The following is a 25,678-nucleotide window of genomic DNA, read 5'->3' on the forward strand; positions in this document are numbered from 1 at the left end:
GCAGAGGGCAGAGCCTGAGCAATAGTTAGCAATACTTTTTGGGCAACATTTCTTGCCTTTGAAATGTGAACTCATTAAAACACACATGTGACGTACTGTATAATCCCACTTATCTGGAGTGTCCAGAACAGGTCAATCCAGAGAGACAAAAAGCAGATTAGTGCTTGCTTGGGGCAAGGGATGAGGGTAGAGGGGTGATAGCTGAAGGGGATGGGTTTCTTCTTGAGCTGATGAAAGTGTTTTGGAGCCAGATAGAGTTGGTGGTTGTGCACATTGTGAATGTACTAAATACCATTGAATTGTTTACTTTAAAATGGTTAGTTTAATGTTCTGTGGATTTCAGCTCAATTTTAAAAAGTGATGAGTAGGTAACACACACGCACACATCCCCCCACATGTCCCAGGGCCGTGTTCAGCCCGGGTGCCACCAGCTGGAGACCGGTGGTAAAGCATCTGGTTGGGGCACAGCAGGTAATGGGAGGGCTTCTGCCTGTGTCCCCTCCCAGAGGAGACGGTGAGCATCGCCACCTCCAAGGCTGGAGCCGGGTCCTCCAGCGAGAGTTCTGAGTCTTCTGAGTTTGAATCAAGCTCTGAGTCCTCGTCCTCATCCTTGGAAGATGAAGAAGAGTTGGCAGCAGAGGAGGAGGAGGAAGAGGAAGAGGAGGAGGAGGGAGAGGAAGCTGCAGAGGAGAGCGTGGCTCCCGCTGCTCCCGACGAGGACTTTGAGGAGGACGTGACCACGGGGGCGCCCGCAATGGAGTCCTTGGGCATGGAGGAGGAGGTGGACATCGAGGCTGAGGACGAAGCCCCCCAGGAGCAGACCCCCATGCTAGAGGAGCCCTCCTTGCCTGTGGGTGTGGAGGAGCCTGTGAGCTGCAAGGAACCCCCTGAGGAGCCGGGCCTGAACCAGGAAGGGGCCAGGCTGCCATCTCCAGAGCCCCCTGCTGGAGAGAGGGAGAGCCGGCCCCTGCCCTCCCCAGAGCCCGCTCCAGGTAACACCTGTGGCCCATGGAGGGCAGTGGAGAGGGAGGCGGGATGTCCTCACCATCAGAATGAGCCCAGGCTCCTCTGGGTAAATCACCTAACCTTCTCAAGCCTCAGTTTCCTCATCTGTAAAATGGGATCAGTGGACAGTGCCTCCCTTATGAGGCCATATGGAGGATAGGGTGAGATGGCATATTGTGCCCACACTGAACCTGGCACGTGATAGTTCCTGCTGCTGTTACCATTCCTCAGTGCCAGTATTTCCCCATGGTGTAGTCTTTGGACCATCAGTCCCATGAGATGCTCCCAGTAAAGCGGGGGGGTGGGGAGTGAGCATGGTCGTGTTAGTGACGGGCAGGTGGGGAGCTGGGCCACGGGAGAGAGGCTGCGGACACTGTACCCTCCACCATTTTGATGGAGCTGCACAGAGCACGTGAAGAGCTCTAACAGCATCGTCCAAGAGAACTTTCTACGGTGATGGAAATGTTCTCTCTCTGCCCTGTCCAATACTGTAGCCACTACACACAATGTCGCTCTGAGCACTTGAAATTCAGCTTCACTGTGGAGCTGAATTTGTAATGCTATTTAATTTTAATTAATTTAAACTTACGTAGCCACATGTGCTTAGTTCGAACCTCTAATAAGACCTTCAGGAGAGAAACCTGTTATATTTTCTTTAATTCTGTGTTATTTGGCTACAAAACCACAGGTCTTTGAATATTGTCACAAGTATTTATTATGCCTCTAGTGTGTCCCCAGTACTCTTCTAGGCACTGACAATACAACAGTGGACGAAACAGACAAACATCTGCCCTCATGGAGCTTATGTTCTAAGGCAGGGTGACAGATGACAGCAGATAAGTTAGAAAATGTGTTATATGACGATGGAGATGAATGCTAGGAGGAGGCAGAACCTTAAATGCAGAACCTTAAAGGCTCTGACAAGTCCTGCAGGAAAGAGACTTGTTGAATTTTATTCGATGACAGAGCCTATTTTCTTGGACGTTTCCTGTTCATGGGAACTCCCTCTCTGAAGACCCAGTGTCAAAGGCTAGCAACCGCATCTCCTGCGTCTTTGATTTACTCCACCAGCATTTAACAAGCACCTACTGTGTGCCTGACAATGGGCTGGGTGCTGAGCAGTCCTTGAGTGGTTTAGCTGGAGGGGGACAGTCCCCATATTCACAAAACCTTGGGGGACTCAGAGGGCTATGAGTCGGTCAGGTGTCAAGTGCACAGTAGGGCAGCATAAATTGAGTGCTGAGCAATGTTTGAATCCAGTAATAACAGTCTGGTTTTCACCCCCCTCTCTGCAGAGGATGAGCTGGAAGCGGAGCCCGAGCCCCCTGCGCTGCTCTCCTTACCTCTGCAGCCGCCACTGCCGCCCCCTCGACCACCCCGGCCGCCCAGCCCACCACCGGAGCCCAAGACCCCGGACCCCTCACATGCCCCTGTCCCCCTGGAGCCTCCCCTGGAGGACCAGCCCCCGCGTACCCCAGGCCTCTGTGGCAACCTGGCCAAGTCGCAGAGCACAGAGACGGTGCCGGCCACGCCGAGCGGGGAGCCCCCGCTGTCGGGGGGCAGCAGTGGCCTGTCACTGAGCTCCCCTCAGGTGCCAGGCAGCCCCTTCTCCTACCCATCCCAGTCCCCCAGCCTGAGCAGCGGGGGCATCCCAAGGACACCTGGCCGGGACTTCAGCTTCACGCCCACCTTCCCCGAGCCCGGCGGGCCCATACTCCTGCCCGTCTGCCCCCTCCCAGCTGGCCGGCGCGATGAGCGGTCTGGCCCCCTGGCCTCCCCGGTGCTCCTGGAGACGGGCCTGCCGCTCCCTCTGCCCTTGCCCCTGCCCCTGCCCCTGGCATTGCCGGTCCCTGTCCTGCGGGCTCAGACTCGGGCCCCTGCCCAGCTGCCACCCTTGCTGCCCGCCCCGCTAGCCCCCTGCCCGCCCCCCATCAAGAGGAAGCCGGGCCGGCCCCGGCGATCCCCGCCGGCTGTGCTCTCCTTGGATGGGCCCTTGGTCCGGCCACCAGGAGGGGCCGCCCTCGGCAGGGACCTTCTGCTCCTGCCAGGCCAGCCACAGACCCCTGTCTTCCCCAGCGCCCATGACCCCCGGGCCGTGACCCTGGACTTCCGGAACGCGGGGATCCCGGCCCCCCCACCTCCCCTGCCCCCCCAGCCTCCCCCACCGCCACCTCCACCACCCGTTGAACCCACCAAGCTGCCCTTTAAGGAGCTAGAGAACCAGTGGCCCTCCGAGGCCATCCCTCTGGGTCCCCGCGGGCGCGACGAGGTCACCGAGGAGTTCATGGACCTGGCCAAGATGCGGGGACCCTGGCGCCGGCCGCCTAAGAAGCGGCACGAGGACCTGGTGGCCTCGGCCTCACCTGAGCTCTCGCCACCACAAGCCCTCTTCCGGCCCCGCTCGGAGTTTGAGGAGATGACCATCCTGTATGACATCTGGAACGGCGGCATCGACGAGGAGGACATCCGCTTCCTGTGTGTCACCTACGAGCGGCTGCTGCAGCAGGACAACGGCATGGACTGGCTGAATGACACGCTCTGGGTCTACCATCCCTATATCCTGCCAGGCGGGGCGGGGGCCACACCTCCTGGGACACAGGCACCCTCACCCCCCTCTCTAGGCCCCGTCTCCCACAGGCGCGCACGTCACCATCACCTATGGAGTGGTGTCTGTGGGCCGGCACTGTGCCAGGCTCCAAACTAAATCATCACTGGCACTTTAAACACGCCCTCTGTGCCAGGCCCATCTCACCCCCAGAATTAGCAGGTCTCAGGGCCACATGTAGCAATGTGACTGTAGAATAGCAGCAGCAGAGGCTGGCTGAGGGCTCACGCTTCCTGGACTCCTGATCACCTAATTTAATCTTCCCAACAGCCCAGTGAGATAGGGGCTATTATTATTCCCATTTTACATATGAAGAAACTGAGGCTCAGAGAGGTTCAATGACCTGTCTAAAGTCACACAGCTATGAAGTAGCAGAGCTGAGATTTGAACTCACGCAAATCGTTCCAGGATCTGGGGTCTTAGCCACGATGCTAGCCTGATAGTTGTTACCGCAAGCCTGTGAGGTTGGAGCTGTCGTTATCCATGTTGTACCAAACTAATTTACTGAGCACTTGCTCTGTGTCAGGAACTCTGCTAAAGCGGCCTGAGCAGATGTAATCATTCAGAGGCACCATTATTACCCCAACTTGCACATGAGGAAACTGAGGCAGAAAGTGGATAAGAAACACACCTAGGGCCTTGCAGCTGGGTGCCCCTGATAGAGTTCTGACCATCAGTGGAGTCGGCCAGTGGCCAGCTGCATGGAGGTGGCGTAGTTGTGGGCGGTGGGGCTGGGCATCCTTAGCCTCCTGGAGACGGGTCTCGGGGTGGAGGGGCTGGGCCCCATGAAGTGGGTCTCCAGAGTGACCGGAGGGGCTCTCCCAGAGTGTCCATGTGGCCCTTGACCCACACCCACCCACCAGCCTCTCTTCAGCTAAGAAAAAGAAACGGGACGATGGCATCCGTGAGCACGTGACCGGCTGCGCCCGCAGCGAGGGCTTCTACACCATCGACAAGAAGGACAAGCTCAGATACCTCAACAGCAGCCGCGCCAGCACCGAGGAGCCCCCCGCCGACACCCAGGTACTGCCATCAGGCGCCCAGACAGCGCAGCGCCCCTGGTGGGGCCGTGGGCGGGGGTCTCCTGGAGGGGGTGCCAGGCACCCCGAGGGACTGTGGAGCCAGAGGGGCTGGCACACGGAGGGTGTCACTCACCTGGGTGCTCAGGGGTGAGGGGTGGGCAGTGAGGAGCCTCTGAAGGGTTTTAATCAGGGACGTGAGCGGAGTTGAGTAGTGATTCCAGAAGGTTCATTCATCCCTTTTTACATTCAGCAAGTATCTGTTGAGCACCTGCTGTGTTCTAGGCCTGTTCTGGGGCTGCAGCAGTGAACAAAGCAATAATCCTTTCTTCACGGAACTTAGATTTTAGTGGGGGCTTGGAAATAATCAAGCAAACAAATAAACATAGAATTCCAGGTGGAGAGAATGCTATGAAGAACATAGGAGAGGAGGTTAGGGGTTGGCAAGTCAGAAGGGGTCAGAGAAGGGGACATCTGAGCCAGATCTGAATGAAGTAAAGAAACAAGCCATGTGGATAACTGGGAGAGACAACAGAGAAGTAGAAAAAGACTTCAATAAAAAGTTAAAACAGGACAGGGGCTCACTAAGTCCAGTAGGTCACACATAGCACAACATGTGCAAAGGCCCTGAGGCGGGGAGGAGCTCAGTGGTGTGAAAAGGAAAGGCTAGTTGCAGCCAGAGAGAGAGAGAAGAGGTCATCAGGGCCCCAGAGGCTGTGGTTTGCATTCTGTGTATGACGGCAAGCCACAGTGGGGTTTTGAGAGAGGGGGTGACGGTGATGTGGTTCAGGCTGTGGTTTTCAAAGCTCACACTGGCTGCTGTGTAGACAGTTGACTGCAGGGGTCCAGAGGGGAGACTCTGATACAGTTGCTACAGTTTCCAGTCTAGACGTGCGGCTAGGTTGGACTTGGTTGGCCATGAGGACAAAAATGGATGCATTTCAAAGAATATCAGAAATATTAGAATACGAGGAAGTCGAATGGACAGGACTGAGGGCTGGATTGGGTATAGGAGACAAAGGGGAATGGGGGGACACCACCAGGTCTGGCCTGGGGGACTGGATAGCTGGACAAGCACTGAGGTGGGAAGGAAGATGGCACCTTCACTGTGGGACAGCTTGAGTTTGGGGGTCTGTGGAACATCCAGGTAGTGAGGTTGGGCAGACAGTTAGATATATGGGTACAGTATAGAACTTGCGGGAGGGACTTCCGGTCCAGGGACCTAAATTTAGGCATCATCGGGATGGAAACGTTGATCAAAGGGCACAGCAGGGATGAGCCCACCCAGGGAGAGCATCTGGGGAGGAGGGAGGCTCCTCCCTGTTCATGGCTGGGGCAGAGGATGAGGGAGGCCAAGAGAAGGAAGGGATGCTCGGATGTCCAGGAGGGAGCCAATATTTCGAATGTTTGGGGAAGTCAGAGGGGCCATGGGATCAAGGTAGATAGATACCCACTGTCTTTTGTCTGAGAAGCGGGGATGCTTCCAGATTTTCCAGCTGAGATGGGAAAAGACAGCAAGAGTGAAGGGAAAGCTGTATCGTTATCATCAAGACTGGAGGAACTTGAGCATGTTCCGATTCTGACAGAAGGACCCAGCTAGAGGAGAGGTGATAGTTAGGGACAGGAGAGGCACAAATACGCCCAGAGCAAGGAAGCTGGAAAGTGGGGCAACAGGGACCCAGAGTTAGATGCCAAGGACATGATGGGGACCTGGGTACCGTAGTCAGTGGGGCCAGCTCCCTCCGGCAACGCGCCCCTCCTCTGATGTGTCCCCCGCCATCGCCGGCAGGGCATGAGCATCCCGGCGCAGCCTCACGCCTCCACTCGGGCGGGCTCGGAGCGGCGTTCGGAGCAGCGCCGCCTGCTGTCCTCCTTCACTGGCAGCTGTGACAGTGACCTGCTCAAGTTCAACCAGCTCAAGGTGAGGCCAGGCCCCACTGGGGTGGCCGGGGTGGCCGTGGGACCCGAGACAGGGCTCTCACCCCCATCTTCTTCCTCCCCCAGTTCCGGAAGAAGAAGCTCAAATTCTGCAAGAGCCACATTCACGACTGGGGCCTGTTTGCCATGGAGCCCATCGCAGCTGACGAGATGGTCATCGAGTACGTGGGCCAGAACATCCGCCAGGTAGGCGCTGCACTGGGCCGGGTGGCGGGGCGGGGACGGGTGGCCCAGCCCAGACTGAGCGCTCGTCCCGGCCAGGTGATCGCGGACATGCGGGAGAAACGTTATGAGGACGAGGGCATCGGCAGCAGCTACATGTTCCGGGTGGACCACGACACCATTATCGACGCCACCAAGTGTGGCAACTTTGCGCGCTTCATTAACCACAGCTGCAACGTGAGTACAAGGGGCTGCCACTGCCCCTGCCACGGTGCCCGGAGGACCCAGGAGCCCCTGGCACGGGAACCAGTGCAGCTCCTTCCCAAGCTCGGGGGCGAGCGAGGGCGATAGGGAGGGAGGGTGGGGGTGTGAGGCCTTGTACAAGGAGCCTTTCTCCTCTGAGCTTCAGTTTCCTCATCTGTAAAATGGGCATCACGAGACTCAAGGTACTCAAAAAGTGGTCCGCTCAGTTAATAATTACGGAGCTCCTTCTCTGCGCTGGGCTTTTCTATGCCTCGGTTGGCTGGGCTCAGCCGTCAGAGAGCTTACATCCCATGGCAGTGCTGTTCAGTAGATCTTTCTGCACTTCAGTAGATCTTTCTGCACTTCAGTAGATCTTTCTGCACTGGGGGAAAGTCTGTGCTGTTCTAGCCACGTGTGGGGCTGAGCGCTTGAGATGTGGCCAGGGCGACTGAGGAACTGGGTTTTTAATTTTAATTAATTTAAATGTAAATAGTCACACATGGCTAGTAGTGACAGTAGTGGACAGTGCAGGGCTTGGGGGCCTGGTGGGCATTGATAACAAGGTGATTCTCGCACCAAAGACAAACATAAGGAGCTTCAAACAGGAGGCAGGCTACTTCCAGGGCGAATACCCCCGACCCTGTGTTCGAGTCTTGCATCACTTCTTAGTGAGTGACCATAGGCTTGTTACTTCGTGTCTTGGTGCCTCAGTTTCCTAATCTGTAAAACAGAGATGATAACAGTCCTCCTTGTAGGCTGTTGGGAGGACCAGGGGCATCGCTGAGTGCGGGCCCTTTGAGTGCGCTGACACAGCAGGTGCTCAGTACGTGCCAGCTCGCACGATTGTGACTCGATTATTCCCCGGGCCAGTAGGGACTGTGCTGTGAGATCTGAGGGATGAGAGGGAATCACCCAGGTGAAGCAGTGAGTGGGGCAAGCGTTCTGTTCAAAGGTCCTGGGGCAGGGAGCGAGACACCTGTTTGAGGGACAGCAAGGGGGGCAGTGGGGATGGAGTGGGGGTCAAGAGGGCACAGTGAGAGGCTGAGGTTGGCAGGGTTGGGGTGGCCAGGTCACTCAGCCCTATAGGCAGAGCTGAGAAGTTTCTCTAAAAGCCAAGGCAGGCCACTGGAAGGTTTTGAGCCAGAGACTGACAGGATCTGCTGTCCCTTTGGAAAGATTTCCCTGGCTCTGGGTCAGGAATAGATTTTTTCAGAGGACAGAGAGCCAGTGGGAGCGGCTGTAGTCCAGGCGAATGGTGATGGGGGCCTGACCATCTCCAGAGCTTGGAAGAGGCCTGGGCTAGAAATATAAGCTTGGGAGTCACTTGCAGTATAAATGGAAATCAAGGCCTAGGAAGTACTTCAGGATTAGTACCATTGTCATCATTCTTACTTAATATCAGAGGCAGGAGGTCCTTGTGCCCGATGGGGAAGCTGAGGCCCAGAGCAGGGGGCCCGCGGGCTGGGGGTCATGCAGTCAGTCAGGCCTTGAGCTTGGGGCTCGGCTGGGTGTTGGGGGCCGCGGTGGTGGAGGGCCTGGGGGGGCCCGGGTGGGTTGTGTGCTCACCCTCCCCTCCCGCCTCGCCCACAGCCCAACTGCTACGCCAAGGTGATCACGGTGGAGTCCCAAAAGAAGATCGTGATCTACTCGAAGCAGCACATCAGCGTCAACGAGGAGATCACCTACGACTACAAGTTCCCCATAGAGGACGTCAAGATCCCCTGCCTGTGCGGCTCCGAGAACTGCCGGGGGACCCTCAACTAGGCCCGGCGCCCCGCAGAAGGATGTCAGCGGCGCCCCGGGGCTCCCGAGCGTGGCCCCCACGGCCCCGGGGCCTGGCCCCACCTCCCACCCCCATTTCAGGTGCTGTCCCTCTCCCCAGCGGCCGTGTCAGGGCCTGGCGCCCCCAACACTACCCCCAGGACCCCCGCAGCTCCAGCCCCTCAGGGGGAAAGGGCTTCTCTGTCTCTCAGCACGTGTCTCTCTCGTTTTTTAAAAATGCTCCTTTCAGCATTTTTGTTTAGCTCCAGCATAAATGTCTCTCTGTCTCTGTGTCTCCCCCCTTTCTCCACCTCTGTCTGTCTGTCTGTCTGTCTGTCTGTCTGTCTTTTCTCTCACCTGTCTTTTTCATCAGCCTCTTCCCGTGAATGCTGCTACATTGTCTTGTTTTCTCTTTATTTTTTTCCCTGTCATAAGAAAAGATATTTTAACCGTTGAAATGTGAAGGCAGAGTCAGAGAGTGGGGACCCCCAGCCGGGCTGTGGAGGCCTCAGTTTGATGGTGTGTGGGCCCACGTTCTGGAACCCCTGGCCAGGGCACTGGGCCCGGTGCTGCAGAGAGGAGGGGGGTCGGGCCCGGCGGCTTTGATCTCAGAACACTACGCAAGGCCCCCCTCTCTGCTGGCAGACTGACTCAGTGAGGAGAGGACCCCCCCTTCCCTGACCCCCATCTGTTCCTTCCCCAGCAGCCTGGGGGCGCCATTTCCCCAAGCAGACCTTGGTGGAGCCAAGCTGGTCCCAGGCAGGAATGTCCCCTCTGGGCTCTCCCTGCCACCCTACACCCCGCCACCTTCAAAATCTTGGGTTCAATGTTTACTTTCTCATTCGAATGCCAGCAAGGAGGGAGCCTCCCGGAGGCCCCAGTGTGGGCGAGGGGCGCTGGGAAGGGTTGAGTCTCCTCTCTCCTGCCCTCACCTTCACCGGACAGAGGACGGCCTCCCAGGGCCGGCGGGGCCCCCAGACCCGCCACTACGGGTGTCTGATCGGATGTGTGTGGCATTTTTCTGTTTATAAGCTTCACCTGCTCGCCCCCAGCCCCCTCCCCAACTCACCCTGCCAGCAGCCCCCTCACCCCAAGAAGTCAAGAGCATATTTATTTTCAGAGTGAGAAGATTATTTCTCCCAGAGAAAGGAAAATCTTGGAAAAGATTTTAAAACTCAGATCTAACAAGGTCTGACAGGTTTTGTTTTGTTTTTTTAATCCTTTTTACCCGCTTCCCATCATCCTCTTCAGGGTTTATTTCCATGAATTTTTTTTTCTTATGCGTGTATAAAATCAAAACGAAGGGAAAAAATAGGTTTTTGAAGTTCAGAACCAACTTCTGTATATAGGCTGCCATAAAGGACTTTTTCTCGGGAACATTGTTTCTTGTAGAAACATGTGGGAAGACTTTTTTGCTCATTTCTTTGTACTTCCAGAACACCACACACACACACGCACACACACACACACACACACACACAAACACACACAGGCACGTCCCCTGCACCCCAGAAAGCAGAGCAAGTGTGTAAATAATTTATGGAAAGTGACTGTTGTGACCAGGAGTCATCCTCACCAAGACGGGAGAGCTCTCGGTGGGGCCGCACCCACCGCGGACGCAGGCCCGGAGCCTCTGGTATCTCAGCTTGTGTCAAGCTTGTTATCATGTAAATTCTGTACAAAGAATTGTTATTTTTCTCTTTTTTTGTCGTTGGTGGTTTTGTTGTGTTTTTTTTTTTTCTCCACCCCACGCCCTCTCTGTTTGAGACTGTGCCCACCGTTTCAAGGTGGTCGAAACTGGTGGCCTGAAGACACGGGGGGACCTGGGCACATCGGCGACCTTCTCTTCCGTTTGCGGTTTTCTGCCTAATTGTGCAACCGAGGAAATATTTATTTTTCACATGAGGAAATGTGCAGTTTGTAGAGATGGCTGATTTAAGTTACTGGTGCAGCCCCCCAGGGGCTGCCTGCATTCTCTCCCCTCCCTCCATAAAAGAAGTGGGGGGTGTGAGGACACCAGGGGCCGGGGGCCAGCCTCACCCCTGACCCTGGCCTCACCTTGCCGACCCAGCGAGGGGCTGGGCCCTCCCTGTTCCCAGGAACCCCCGCCCCACCCCTGAGATGGTTTGCCATATCCAGAGATGCGTTGACTCATTTTTCTTTCAATGCCTTCATTTTCATTGAACAAATCTTTGCTTTTGAAGAGTTGGGGGTTTCTGCTTTTTTTTCCCTTGTCCCTCCCCACTGCCCCCCTCCTCCCGCAAAGAAGAGAACCCATAAGTTTTAGGTATGTTTGTGCATATAGACTCTGTCATCCGTATGTAACTTGTTTTGAAGAGAAGTGTTTCCGTTGTGGGTGTGTCTTGCTGTAAATATTTGTTCATATTTTTGTGAATTCAATACTATGTACCATTGTATTATAGTAACTTTTATAAAGCAAACCATAAATATACTGACTTTTCTTACAGATATGCCATCTCTCTTGCTCTCCTCTCTCTCCCTCTCCATCTTTCTGTCTGTTGGGGGCCCACCCTGCTCACGTGGAGGGGAGGCTGGCTGAGCTCAGGGGGTGCAAGGAGCTAGGTAAGGTGTGGTCCACTCAGACCAGCAGTTCTTAAACTGTAGGTGGATTCCATGAACTGGGCCAAGTTGTAGTCAGACTAGACCTTTCACAGCTTTTAAATTTTCCTTCCAGAACTTTTAAAACCTTAGGTATCTAACAATGCTAATGGTCTGCAATTAAGGAAATGAGTATCCTGTTGCTTTCACTTGAACTTGGAAAGGTGGCACCTCAAAAATGTTTAACACTCAAGGAGACATCGCTCTGGTCTGCAGTTGAGGGGGGAGGGGGATGACAAAATAGTCACGAGTTGGGAAGAATTCAACGTGGGTAGTGTTTGTGGTATTCCAGAGGTCCCGTGCCCTCGTAGGTCTCGACTGCCTGAGCCGGTGGCGGGGTAACTGGGGGGCCACAGAGAGTTTGTTAGACGATGTCTACTCATCCCAGAGAAGGAGAGACACAAAACCTCAGCAAGAAGCAGCATGACCGAAAAAATGCCGCGCCTCACTTCTTACTAGAGAAATGCAAATTATACCGCGATGCCGCTTCCCCTGTCAAGTGGCAAATATCAGAAATTGGAAAATACCCAGTGTTGGTGAGCACATGGCGGGGGGCACTCATGCACCATTAGTGGGAGCATAAACAGCTGCAACCTTGAGGAAGAAACAGCTGTCCACAATCAGGCCTTAAAATGCACATAGACTCGGCCGAAATATTCCACTATCAGGAATTGAGCCTAACAGCCACAAGCAGGCAACAATATGGACAAGAATGTTCTTTGCAGTCTCTCTTGTGAGCAAAGAAATGAAGGCAGGGTAGACATCCGCTAGTGCTGGGCTGGTTTTCAGAATTGTACGTCTGAACAGGTGAACACCACGGAAGGTGGATTTGTGGGAACAGAAAATGAGCTGAGGGTCAGGCAGGGCCAGGAAAGAAGATAGAGGCAGCTGCTGGCCATTCATTCATTCATTCAACCAATATTTATTGAGCACCACTATGTGCCAGATACTCCTCTAGACACTGGGGATATAGGAACAGAGAAAAGACACTCCCTGTCTTCATGGTAATTGTGTTCTTGTGGGTGAGTCAAACATGAAGACCAAATGCTATAGTAAGGAGAAAAATAGCTACGAGAAGAGGGTGTCAGTTGGGAGGGGAGTGAAATTTTAAAGAGTGTGGTCAGGAAAGTGCACTTAACTGTCATGTGAACAAAACTCAAAGGAGATAAGGGAGTCTGCCCTGTGAACAGCTTGGGGAAGGGTATTCCAGGCAGAAGGAGCAATGTGTGCAAAAGTCCTGAGGCAGGAGCCCACCTGGTGTATGTGAGGACCACCAAGGGGGCCTGCGTGGCTGCAGCTGAGTGAGGGAAGGGGAGAGTAAAGGAAATGAGGTCCGAGAGGTACCAAGTGGGGGAATGAGGGAGGCAGATGCTGTAGGGCCTTGCAGGGCAGCACGAGGACAACCCAGGGCGTCCAGGCCAAGGCACACGAGGAAAACACATCCAAGTTTGAGTTTCCTTTGACTTCCCTCTCAAACCTGCTCCTCCTGCCGTATTTTCCACCTCTGTCAGTGGCACTTCTACTCCTCACCTCCACCCACCATGGCTGCCACAGGTTACCTGAGCTCGACACCTGGAAATCCTGGCCTTCTCCTTTTCCCTCAGCTACCAAGTCGATGGTTCTCCTTTTCCCATATTCCTTTTTTTTTTTTTTTTTTTTTTTATTTATTTTATTTTTCCCCCCAAAGCCCCAGTGGATAGTTGTGTGTCGTAGCTGCACATCCTTCTAGTTGCTGTATGTGGGACTCGGCCTCAGGATGAACGGAGAAGTGGTGCCTCGATGCGCACCCGGGATCCGAACCCGGGCCACCAGCATCGCAGTGCGCGCACTTAACCACCAAGCCACAGGGCCGACCCCCCTTTTCCCATATTCTTCAAATCCATCCACTTCTCCCTCTGCCCCTCCTCAGTCCCACAGGATAAGTCCTTCCTTCACTGGTTCTGCTGTGGGGGCTCCAACTCCAGACATCTGCATGCACAGGGCAGACTAGGGTGGGGTGGGAGATGCCGGGTAGACTTGGGCAAGAGCCCCTCCCCTAGGCCCCTTGCCAGAAATAACAAGAGCACACACAGCACTGACACGATGCCAGCCACTGTTTTAAACATCTTTGATATTAAGCTCACAGCAGCGCTAGGAGGTGGGTATTGTTATCATCCCCATTTAACAGATGAGGAAAACCGAGGTACTGAGAGGTCAAGTAGCTTGCCCAAGTTCACACAGCTGGCAAGCAGCTGATCTGGGGTGTGAACCCAGGCAATCCGGCTCCCTAGTTTGTGCTCAGATGATGCAAATCTGCTCTGCTCATGCCCCATCTAAAGAAGCACCCACGGCCTGGCACCAGCTGATTGTTGCTGGGTAGGAAAGCAAGCCTAGAATGCCCGGGTGTTCCAAGAAGAACCAGAATCCTAGAATTCGTATGTGAAATATTTCAGCCTTCTGAAATGTTGACTCAAATTTGTTTAAAACCAGGCAAACAAAATAAAATACATCTGTGAGCCAGATTTGGCCCATCAGCCACCAGTTTGCAACCTCTTGGGGTACAGAATTTCCCTTCTTTGCATAAGCCATGGGAAAATAGAGGGAGGGTATTTTTAACTAGCAGCACGGGGGCCTGCCATTGTTCCTCTGGCTTCTCACTGCTGTTCTTTTCATTTCTGAAGTGCATGATCCCAGAAGTCCTGACTTCTCTAACCTGAAAAAAATCCCCCAATTCCCCATTATACTAACTCAGATTTTCTTCTTATACTGAGATCCACCTGCTCCTATTCTGAGTTGACTCATCCTCAGGGAGGGCTGTCGTGCATCAGAAGCAGAAGGAAAGAGACCCAATTTGTCCCCACCTTCTCTTCTCTGGTTTTGAAGAAAAATTTCCCTGTAAGAGTTTTAGGACCAGTAGCTCCTCTCCCAACTGTGTCATTTCTTTGCAAGTGTCACTCACACTTGAGTATGAACTAGCCTCTTTCCAAAGGGAGTCCTCACTGGGAGCAAGGCTGAGGGGAGTGGAGCTGCATGGGAGTGGGGGGAGGGGTGACTCCCACGCTGAAGGCAGAGGGCAGAAGCTGAGGGGCTCAGATCCCTCCTACCTGCTCTCCCTCTCAGACCTGGAACCACGTCCTGTGGTTGCTGAGCAAGGATGCTGCCCCGAAGTCCCTTGGCTAACACCCTCCCCCCTCCTATGCCCAGAAGTTTGGGCTCAGGGCAGCAAAGATGGGGACAGTTTATCTTCAGAGATCATAAAGCCATCAGACAGGACGCTATCAAGCACGATCCCACCCTACGGCCTTTACTCTTGCTGTTTCCTCTTCCTAGGATGCTCTTTCCCCAGATTTTCCGGTGCGTGGCTCCCAAATGTCACCTCCCCAGAGAGGCCGTCCCTCGATGGAAATTAGTCCCCCTCCCAGCTTCATCTCCACACAATCTCATCACCTGCTTTATTTTCCTAATAGCCTTTACCACTCTATGAGTGGTAAGCCCTCTGCACCCCTTGGTTCCAGAATTCCCCCCAACCGGCGCCGTCTTTAGCAAAGCGCTTGCACCCGGCGCCTTCTCGCCTCCGAACCCCTAACGCGGACGCCTCCTGCAGCGCTGCCGCTCTGCGCTCCCCCTGGCGGCCAAAGGGCGTCACCGCTCCAGCCCGGCGCAAACACCAGACCACCGCGCGGGACCCACGTCCGCTTTATTCCGGAGGGCGGGAGCAGGGAGGGGGCGTGGCCAGGAGGTGGGCGGAGCCTTGGGGGAGGTCCCGGAGCCGGCTGGTGGGCGGAGTCTAAAGGGAATGGCCACTAAGGAGGGCTTGCGGTTCGGGGCCTGTGGGGTGGGCCTGTTCCAAGACTAGGGGGCGTGGCCCACCGTGCGCCGGCGGGCGGGGCAGGCGGGACCGGCGGGGCCTACTTGCCGGGCACAACCTCTTTGGTGTCCATGTCGGTGAGGTTGCCCCGCAGGTCCTGCTCCTCTTCGAAAGCCTTGAACAGTGAGTTGAAGTTGCCGGCTCCAAAACCCTGGAGCGGGAGAGAGAAAGTGACCAGAAAGCCAACCGTGCTACCCTGCATGCCCTCGGGCTTGCTGGGGACAGGCGATACCTGGTGGTTGTGGCGCTGGATGACTTCCAGGAAGAGCGTGGGCCGGTCCTGCATGGGCTTGGTGAAGATCTGCAGGAGGTAGCCCTTCTCGTCATAGTCCACCAAGATTTTCAGCTCCTGGGTGGGAGACACGGGGCTGGGTTATGGGGCGGCTGGCATAGTGGGATCCTTAGAAAGTCCATAGAGTCTCCTGCACCCCCAAAGCCGGGAAAGGCCCTTTCTCCAGCAGTTCCAGACACCTCCAAATAGATCCCCAAATTGTCCCATTACCACCCCGTGCCACAGTTCCTGTGTAGGCCACCATCAAGGCTGGCCTGGACCACGCCAGGGGCCTCTACACAGGTCTCCCTCCTCGCCTCCTTACAATCCATCCCCCTCCACAGACATCAGTAGGATCTTTGAAAAGTCAGATCCCATGTTTAAAACCCTCCAGTGGAGGGCCGGCCCTGTGGCTTGGTGGTTAAGTGCGCACGCTGCAATGCTGGTGGCCCGGGTTCGGATCCCGGGTGTGCATCGAGGCACCACTTCTCCGTCCATCCTGAGGCCGAGTCCCACATACAGCAACTAGAAGGATGTGCAGCTATGACATACAACTATCTACTGGGGCTTTGGGGGGAAAAAATTAAAAATAAATAAAATCTTAAAACCCTCCAGTGGAAATCGGAACCCTCATATGTTGCTGATGGGAAAGTAAAATGGTACAGCTGCGGTGGAAAACTGGCAGTTCCTCAAAAGGTGAGTTAGAGCAATTCCACTCCTAGGTGTAGACCCAAGAAAATTAAAAACATGTGTTCACACAAAAACTTGTACACGAACGATCACAGCAGCATTATTCACAATAGCCAAAAAGCAGAAACAACCCAAATGTCCATCAGCTGATGAATGGGTAAGCAAAATGTGATTTACCCATGCAATGGGTATTCTGCCGTTCTGCCATAGAAAGGAATGCAGTACTGACACATGCTACACTGTGACATGTGTATGCCGAGTGAAAGAAGCCAGACACAAAAGACCCTATATTGTATGACTCCATTCGTATGACATGTTCAGTAAAGGCAAATCTGTAGAGACAGAAGATAGATAAATGGTTGCCTAGGGCTGGGGTGGGGGAGGAGGAATGGAGGGATGGGGAGGTGATGGCTATGGAGTGTGAAGGTTCTTTTTAGAGTGATGAAAATGTTCTAAAATTGATTTTGATGATGGTTGTGCAACATAGTGAATGGCTAAAATTCAGTGTGCTGAATTGCGCACTTGAAAAGAGTGACTTATGTGTTATGTGACTTATATATCAATAAAGCTGTTAAAAACAAAACCCCAAAACCCTCCAGTGGTTTCTGGTCACAGAAGAACAAAATCCAAACTCCTAAATAGCGTACAAGAGGAATCGGCCCCTGCCTAAGTCTATGAGCAAGGTCACTCCTCAAACACTTCCTTTCATCCTCTCGAGGCTTTCTGTTCCTCAGACACTCGGAACTTACTCCGGCCTCAGGACCTTTGCACTTGCTATTCCCTCTACCAGGACCACTCTTTCCCCAGCCCTTCACACCGCCAACTCCCTCTCATCATCTAGATTCCACTGAAATGTCACTTCCTCAGAGAGGTCCTCCCTGATCACCTCCTGTAAAGTAACTTTAGGTCCCTCTGTCATAGCCTGTTTCAACTTTCTGCACAGCACCATCTCTGTCTCTGATGGTGTTTGTGTGACTTGTTTGTCGTCTGTCTCGCCACTAGAATGCATGTCCCATGATGGCAGGGACATGGTCTGGTTTTCCCTCTGTGTCCTGGAGCCTGATGGAGGGTACAGGCTTAGACAATATTTGTGAGGCGAGATGGAGCTTGGGGCTCATTCTCCCCAGCTGACCAAGCATCCTGCACTAGCCTCACCTCCAGGACATCGAGGCTCTCCTTCACCCGGATCTTGGCTGACTTGAGATTCTCCCGCAGTTGTCTGTAGTATGTGGACGGAACAGCCAAGAACTCCACGCCTCTCTCTCTCAAGTGGCGAATCTGTCTCAGAGCAGGGTCAGGGTTAGCCTCCTTCCTCCAGGCTCAGCACCCCCAGCCAGGTGGAGGTGCTGGCCAGGAGGAGGCAGGGTCCCTATCCTAGCTCCCCGCAACGGCCAGGATGCAGTGTGACCTCATGCCCTTCCTCCCCTAGGCCTTGTGGGCCCCCCTAGGAAGAACAGGCGTTGCTACCATGTATGGAACGCTCACTCTGCCTGTCCCCAGCACTTTCAATGTGTTACCTCATTACGTCCATGTAGGCATCTTTTGAGACACCTGGACAATTATCATCCCCATTTCATAGCTGGGGAAACTGAGGCACTGAGAGGTTAAAGATCTATTTTCAACATAGCAGCCAAAGTGATTTTATTAAAATACAAGTCAAATAATGTCATCCCTCTGCTTACCCCACCGTGGTGTCCCACCTCAGAGTCACATTCAAAGCTCTCATGATAGCTCCCACCGTCTGCCCCACTCCTGGCTTCTGACCTCGTCTCCTACCCCGCTCTGCTTGCTCATTCTGCCCCAGCCACACTGACCTTCCTGCTGTTCCTTCAACCTTCCTCTGCCCTGCTGGTCCCTTCTGCCTGGAGCACTTTTCCCAGATTTCCACATCCTTCTCCTCTTTCAACTCTGCATTCTCAAGTCTCCCTCTCAGTGAGGCCATTTGTGACCGCCCTGCTTAAATACACAGTGTCCTTCACCCTCCCTCTCCCGTTGGCCTGCTTTATTTTCCTCCAGAGCACGCACCATCATCTAACACGTGTTTTCCTTATTTCACTTTCTGCCTCTGTAAGGGCAGACACTATTGCCTGATGTATCCCAAGTACCTAAAACAGTGCCTGGCACATAACGGGTGCTCATTAATCATCTACTGAGCGAATGAATGAATGAATGAATGAAGTTGCCGAGGTCACGCAGTGAATTCTTGGTTGGGCCAGGATTGAATGGGACAGTCCAGGCTATTGTCCACTCTGCCATACTCTGTCCCATAAGGAACAGGTAGCCCCAGCCTCCTCCCCACGGGCTGGGTCCACAGACTCAGGACATTTAGTTTGGCTCAAAGGACCTAGTGGATCTTGTAGCCTAGTAGCCTCATTTTCAAGATGAGGCAACTGAAGCCCAGAGAGGGGGGTGACTCCCCCAGGGACACACAGATAGTCAGTCACTTGCAGAACCGGGACTAGAATTCAGGCTTCCTGTTACTCTGGCACCTGCTACGTCTAAAGCCAAGTGTGTTCTGCAGAGACCAAGCTCTCCAGGGAGGGAATGTGCCTGCACCCGAGTGGCAGGCACCAGTAGGGGAGCCCTGTCAGCCCTCTGGGCCGGTGAAAGGGGCCCAGGACCGCACACCCCCAACCCCCTCTACTTTGCAGAGATTGCCTCTGGAGCCGAGTGGGAGGTGAGTTAGGGCCAGGAATGGGTTTCTAACCGCCGAGATGATGTCTTGGGTCTTGAGAGCGATGTGCTGGACCCCAGCACCCCCGTTATAGTCCACATATTCCTGCAGGAGGGAAACAAGGAAACTACTGTCATTGGCCCCCATCCCCCACACCCTGCCCCCACGAGAGCCCTCAAACTTCTTCCTGCTCTCTTTTTCCCAACCAGGCCCCCAGGGCCCAGGGCAGGCCCCACCTGGATCTGGGACTTCTTCCTGCCTGGTGCTGGCTCATTAATGGGCATCTTGATGGACTCCTCATAATTGGCCACCACGATGGAACGCAGAGAGCTGTATTCTGTGTGCACCTGCGTGTCATCCACGGACCAGAAACGGTGGAACTGCAGGTTCCTCAGGTACCTGCAGGGTGGCCGGAGGGACACGTCGGCTCTGAGTGCCAGCTGAGGACTGGCTCCCCGCCCCTATTTCCACCTTCTAGAATTTGTTCCCTGAGCAGGCGCCATAAAGGAACCACCATTCACATCATATGTGTCACAGATTTGTACCTTTATTGTGACAATTTTCCTGCAGGTGGAAGTAAAGTGTCTAGTAACAACATCCGTAGTATGGCAGCCTGCTAGCACTCCAGGATGGGAGGGCTTCGAGAAGGGTCTCTGCATCTGATTTGCACAAGGGTGCTGTTTGGGCGGTGACAGTCTTCCTCCAAGCTTCCTGGACTTTGAGAGCCCCCGTGCCGATTCTCTCAGGTTCCTCAGAGGGAGGACCTGTGGATCACTTTGGGCCTTACACCCTCTGTGGTCTCCATGGTGACAGCTTTACAGGGAGCAGATGAATTGGTGACCTCAGGCTAACTTCCCTCCACCTTGCTCTTTATTTCCCAACAAGAAGTGGGGCGTGGGCCTGTCCACTGTGAGGGCCTGTCACCTTTGTGGGAAGGGCTTAGGCCGGGGACTCACCATTCCGAGGCCGACTCCATCTCCTGATCAGGCTGGTTTCCCACGATGTGATCGATTATCTCAAGACTGCAGTTGGGCCTGGGAGAGGGATGGGTGGGGGTGAGGACAAGGCTACACCCTGAACCCCCCCCCCCCGGCCCACTGGCCCCTCAACAACAATAATAGCTCACACGTATGTAGCACTTACTATGGGCACTCTATTTTTGTCACCTCACACACAATTACTAGCCCCTTTTTACAGATGAAGAAACTGAGGCATAGAGGAATAAAGTAACTTGCTGAGGTTAAATAGCTACTACGTGACAGAGCTGGGATTTGAACCCAGGCAGCCTGATTCTAGAGCCTATGCTCTTAGCCTCTATGCCGCCTCTTCAAGCCACGCTTGGGGACCCTCAAGAGCTCCCAGGCAGGCGCCCAATGCTCTGCCCCCTCAGAGAAGCCCGTCTGCATCGAGGAGAGAGGCACTCACAGCTTGGAGAGCACAGGGTCCCTGAATATTGGGGCCTCGAATCCAGGCAAGAACCGGCCGGTGTAGTTCATCTTCTCCACCAGGGTGTGTGTCGTGTCCCCGTACTGTGGGCGGAAACAGCCTGGCTCGGCCCCTGTGCTCCCATCCCCGCTGAGGCCAGGCCGTGCATCACGGCGCCGGCACAGCCCTGGGTTCCAACCCAGGTGGGGCCCTAACTCGGTGTGTGATCTGGGGCAAGTTACTCCCCTTTCTGAAATGAACTGCAATCTGTCATTTGTTTGGGAATTTCTTTGACAGTCTGTCTGCCCCACAGGACCGGACGCTCTGTGAGGACAGGGATGCTGCTTTGCTCGTCATGGTGTCCCCAGCACCCAGGGCAGTGCCTGGCTCATAGTAGGTGCTCAATAAAAATGTGTGGACTAAATGAAGGATGGATGAGGGCATTGCATCAATTATACCAAAGGGCTCTTTCAGTCATCTTAACAGTCTTTAAGTTATATTTAATCTTGAGGAGGTAGGGCCTATGACTCTCTGTGGATGACAGTAATAGAGGCCAGATAGACCTGGTAACCTTTGCTGTGTGTCTACGATATGCCGGGCCCTGTTGTTCTAAGGGCTGTACATGAATGGTCTCACGTGATCCTCGCAACAGCCCTAGGTTAGAGCTGAAGACACTGAGGAACAGGAAGGTTAAGGAGTGTGGGTTAGGGTCCAGCTCCAGTCCCTGCTCATTTAAACGGAGTCGCAGAGACGTGAAGAGATTTGCCCAGAGTCACACAGCTAGTGCGGGATGGGGCTTCCCCAGACCCCACCCTTCCCCTTTCTTCAGACCCCCTGCCTGCACCTTACACCCTGTGCTGTCACCCCTGCTGGGGAGGAAAGGAAGCCCCAGGGGTGACCGGTAGCTCTCACCAGCCTCTGCACACTGGCCAAGACTTACAGGTGGTCAGACTTGAGGGAGACTGTCTGTGCTTTGAGGCACGAGGGTAGGGTGACATAATGGAGTTGGGGGCTGCCGAGAGGGGGGATCTGGGCATCTCAGTGGGTGCTGACAACAGGAGGGGTGGGGCACCCAAGTTAACTTACCGTTTGCAGCACAGCAAGCTTCACCTTCCCAAACTTATCTTGCTCAACCCAGGGCTCCCGCACTATTTTGGCACCCCGTTCCCGGGCTTTCTGCAGAGGAGATGGGGTAGGGGAGGCTGTCAGCGCTGGACCCTCCCGGAGCTCCTGCTGGGTCGCCTCTGCATGGTCCCGCGGCAGCCTCCTCCAGTTTTCCCTGCCCCAGGCAGGAACCCCAGCTCCTTTAGTTGTCACCCCAATACCTGTGCTTCATGCCCATTTGGCAGATAGGGAAACTGAGGCCCAGGCCCAGAGTTAGGGCTATGGGAGACAAACCAGGTGGGAGCGGGGGTCTGTCCTGCCTTGCTAACTCACTCTGTGGTCCTTCCCCCTCTCCAGTCCTCAGTTTCCTCATCTGTAAAAAGGGTGGTTGGATAAGAAGAATACAAGCTGCATTTATTGAGTACCTACTGTGTGTCAGACCCTCTGCCAAGTGCCTCACACGCATGATTCATGCATTTATTTAGAAAAACCTTACTTACTACATGTCTATTGTTATCACATGTCAGGCCCTGTTGTAGGTGTTAAGCTCTTTAATCCTCATGGCAACAGTATACGAAAGGCACTATTATCAGCTCCATTTTACAGGTGAGGAAAGTGAGGCACAGAGAAGTTAAGTCACTTGCCCAGTGTCACACAGCTAATAAGATTCAGACCCAGGCGGTCTGCCTCTGGAATCTGCGCTCTGAACCTCTAAACTGCCTCTTGAGTACAATGTTGGGTTCAGAGTCGTGCTCAAGAAATGGTAATTATGATCTCATTTCCTCTTGGTCACAACTCAGCGCGATAGGTGCTGTGGTTATCCCCATTTTGCAGATGTGGAAACAGGCTCAGAGAGAGGAACTCACAGTGAGTAAGGGGCAGGGCACCCTGGAACTCAGGTGTGTGTCACATCAGTGTCTGGGCTCATCACTGTGACATGGCAGTGTCCCTCCAGCCCTGACTTATAGGGGTCCCAACAGCAGACAGAGGGCAGGCCAAGCCTTATTGCTTCATCTCTGTGCCAGACCAGGTGCGGTCTCACCTGCATGATGTAGTCACAATCTTCCACCTCAAAGGCGATATCCTTCACTCCGTCGCCATGTTTCACCAGGTGATCGCCCATCTCTGTGGCCAGCAGGGGAGGTGGGTGGCACTGGAGTCATGGCCCCCTCACCTGTGCTCTCAGCCTTCTGGGCTCCATCTCCTTCTCAGCTGAGACCCCCTCTCTGAACCCCAACCCCACCGACAGTACCATGTCTCCACCTCCTGCCACCCCAAACCCCCCGGGGCCCCCTCACCTTTGTTCCAGGGGTTGAGGGCGGAGGAGAAGACAAATATAATCTGAAAAATAGAGAAGAAGGGAGGTGAGCTGGTGGCTCAGATGAGTGCGCCTCCATCCTCTCCTCCCTGCCCACCAGTGAGATACCCCTGGAGGGGCATTAGGACCAGATTACCCCTCCCAGCCAGGCAGGACTCCTTGTCCCTGGGTTCCAGTCCCTTCTCTGCCTTAGCTTCCCACCCTGGTCCTGAGGGATGGGGGCTTCTCGCGTGCCAGACCCGCCTGGAGTCCTGAGACAAGCTGCTGGGTCAGGCGTCCCCATGGGGGAGAGCCCCGGGAGTCCCATGGACCAGGGCACTGCTCAGACTTCCAGCTCTGACATCGAGGCCTCTGCCAGCTTTTCCTGAATGTCTGTGAGGCCAGCACCGGGCCAGGCCAAGAAGGAGACAAAACTAAGAAGGTCCCTAGTGCGTGTTGTACAAAGGTGCCGGGTGGAGGGGCCAGCCCGTGCTCCCCTAGCCACGCCAGGCATCCTGGAAGAGGATTGGGCCTGCCTGGAGAAAGGGGCCTTCCGGTCTACTTCACCCAGAGGTGCCAGGGCCCTCAGGGAGCTCAGAGACCAGCAGGGGGAGAGAGGCTGGCCTCCTGGGTGAGTGGGAGTCCTGGGGCAGGGACTCACCTTCTCTTGCTTGATCACGTGGCTGACCACCTCCCGGGAACCGGTCTCCAGGCCCTTGTAGGCTAGTGGTTCGAAGCCCATCTTATTGCAGTAGAATGATGCAGCCTGAATCACAGAGTTGCAACCAGATTCACAAGGGTTGAAGGGCCAGCCTTGGGGGTCCCCAGCTGAGAGCCTCTAGACCCCTCAGCCTGTTTGCCCTGTTGCTCCAGGTGCAGAGTTCTTCCTGGGAAGAAAGGCTGCTCGCTGGCCCATTCTGACCTCGGGTAAGTTTCCTGCTGGGGTCTGATTGTGTACACAGGATCCAAAGAGTGTCTGTCCTTTCTGATACTGGCCCTGATCCTCCCCTCCCAGGGGCCAATCACAGACCCGGCTGGAGGGCTGCCCTGTCCAGGAGGTTCTCCCGCCTGCCCTCTGTCCACTCCAAGACCTTGCACCACTTTCTACCTGCTTGGCGTTGCCAACCCAGAAGGTCACGGAGTGGAAGTGGAGGAATCGGCCTCTCTCAGGCTGCAGAAGGAGAGAAGGGGTGAGGCTGAGTCCCTAGAAGTGGGTCTAGAAAAGTGCAGCTGGGGAGGTGTCCCCTAGCCGCCTCCCTTGTCACAGGCTCAATCCCAGAAGCAGGGAGACACCAAACCCCCCACAGCCTTGCCAAACCTCAAAAGAGGTTTCTCATGTAGAAATTGAGCTCCTGGGGGTTCAGGATTGGGGAGCTCCCTCAGGAGGCGTGCCCAGGTTTCACAAAGGGAAACAGCATTATGCTACAGCAACAAAGATTTAAGTTAGACCTTAGAAAGAACTTCCAGACAGGCTTAAGAGATTAGTAGGAATTTAAGAAGAGGTCAAAGTTTTTCTTAGGCAGGCAAGGTTGAGTCCAGCTCCTTCTGGGGGGGCCAGAGATGAACTTGAGTGTGCATATCATGGACATCACATATCCATTGTAGTTATTCCTCTCCTGCTCTTTGCTGGCATCCCAGTCTCTCAGGACTCTGACCCCCTTCCAGACCCAGACCCCACATTTCCCCTCCTGCTCACCTTTTCTCCTTTGTTGCTGTAAGTCGTCTAAGGAGAAAGAAAAGGACAGTAAGACTTGGAAGCTCGGACACAAGGTATTTCTGGAAGTCTCACTGCAGATGGTACCACTGGAGGAAGGCTGCCATGGCTCCAGGCAGGCACTTACCATGGTTGATCTTGGTCAGACTTCCTACTGGAAGATTGGGACAAGAGGCTGGCAGAGTGCTGGACACAAATATTTAACACCGAGCAGGTCCTGCCCCTGGCCCCCTGGCCTTCCTGGGGGTGGGAGCTGATCCCAACCCTGGACGCTCCCAGGCCTGGGGGCCTCTAATCCAGCCACGGCCTCATTGGACAGGGCGATGCTGTCAGGCCCAGAATGGGGAGTGACTCCCCCAAGGCCACTAGCCAGTGGGGGGCAGGGCCAGGGCAAGAAGCCAAGGGCATGCTCTTTCCAGTATCCCCGGCTGAGACTGCGATCTCTGCCCTCCAGAATCCAAAGCTCAGAAGCCAAGGGCAGCCTGAGTGCAGTGGTGGCTCCGGAATTCTTATTTAGGGAGAATTTGTAGGGAGATTAGGGACTAGTCTTGAAGCCCTGTTTGCATAGCAAGTGTGTGGTTTATATTTAGATAAAAGGTTTGTATTCCATAGTGGTGAGAGGCATGGGCGTGGGAGTTTGAGTCCTGGATCTGCTACATACTATGTGAGTGGGGAAAGTCACGGCACCCATTTGAACCTCAATCTCCCCATCCATAAAATGGAAGCAATAATAGTGGGATGGCGATTAAATGAGATTAAGCATAAGTCTTTGAAATAGAGCCTTAGACACAGTGAGATCTCTGTTAATGTTAGCTATGATTACTTATGTTTCTTTGGGGTTTTGGGGGGCTGATGGAGAATAGGGGGCCTTGACGTCGTCACAGCCTGAGTATCAGGAAAGAGGTTATGGCCCTGCCCCAGCTTCTCAGTATCTCCAGAGTGGTGGGAAGGTGGAGCCGATGGTTCTGGGAAGAGGAAGGCCAGGGCTCTCCCCAGCATCCCCACACCTGAGTCCTCAGGTCTCACTTTCCTGGAAGATGGAGTGGTGACTGCTGGTCAGCCATGGCATTTACCTGAGGGCTCCTGGACAGCCCCCTGCCTCTAGCTTCACTCCAGTCCTCAGGAACTTCATTGCTGAGCCATCTTGCCCCCTTCCCAGGGAACTGACTTTATCAACCAGCCTCATTGCCTGGAAACTCTTTTTCCAGCCTCTGATGCTGACAGTCTTAGCCCATGACTGTGCTACGGGTACCCCCTACCCTCTCGCATTTTGGCTCCCCAAATGTCTAGCATCAGGCTTTTTT

At 54.4% G+C, this 25,678-nt stretch overlaps 2 protein-coding genes across 3 annotated transcripts in view; one reads left to right on the forward strand and one right to left on the reverse strand.

Moving 5' to 3' along the window:
• Positions 1-11,204, forward strand: part of SETD1B (SET domain containing 1B, histone lysine methyltransferase) — a 23,525-nt gene extending 12,321 nt beyond the window's left edge. For both annotated transcript variants that reach the window (XM_087423337.1, XM_087423338.1), the window contains exons 11-17: positions 507-992; positions 2,301-3,560; positions 4,467-4,633; positions 6,419-6,550; positions 6,634-6,753; positions 6,829-6,966; positions 8,563-11,204. In XM_087423337.1, coding sequence (XP_087279463.1) covers positions 507-992; positions 2,301-3,560; positions 4,467-4,633; positions 6,419-6,550; positions 6,634-6,753; positions 6,829-6,966; positions 8,563-8,736 — 2,477 coding nt within the window. In that variant the 3' untranslated portion in view covers positions 8,737-11,204. The remainder of the gene's footprint in view (positions 1-506; positions 993-2,300; positions 3,561-4,466; positions 4,634-6,418; positions 6,551-6,633; positions 6,754-6,828; positions 6,967-8,562) is intronic.
• Positions 11,205-15,016: 3,812 nt separating this feature from the next.
• HPD (4-hydroxyphenylpyruvate dioxygenase) lies at positions 15,017-24,562 on the reverse strand. Its single transcript, XM_014787133.2, has 14 exons — positions 24,502-24,562; positions 24,357-24,383; positions 23,769-23,831; positions 23,322-23,426; positions 22,662-22,704; positions 22,406-22,488; positions 21,346-21,435; positions 20,260-20,363; positions 19,791-19,868; positions 19,071-19,233; positions 18,868-18,939; positions 17,316-17,438; positions 15,432-15,548; positions 15,017-15,350 (listed from the first exon to the last, which is right to left on the reverse strand). Exons 1-14 carry the CDS (start codon positions 24,502-24,504, stop codon positions 15,240-15,242), a joined length of 1,182 nt encoding a protein of 393 aa, XP_014642619.2. The 5' UTR covers positions 24,505-24,562; the 3' UTR covers positions 15,017-15,239.
• Positions 24,563-25,678: the final 1,116 nt, after the last annotated feature.

This window comes from Ceratotherium simum, chromosome 35 (assembly GCF_057802395.1).
Source record: "Ceratotherium simum simum isolate JZ-2026a chromosome 35, ASM5780239v1, whole genome shotgun sequence".
Classification (NCBI taxonomy): domain Eukaryota; kingdom Metazoa; phylum Chordata; class Mammalia; order Perissodactyla; family Rhinocerotidae; genus Ceratotherium; species Ceratotherium simum.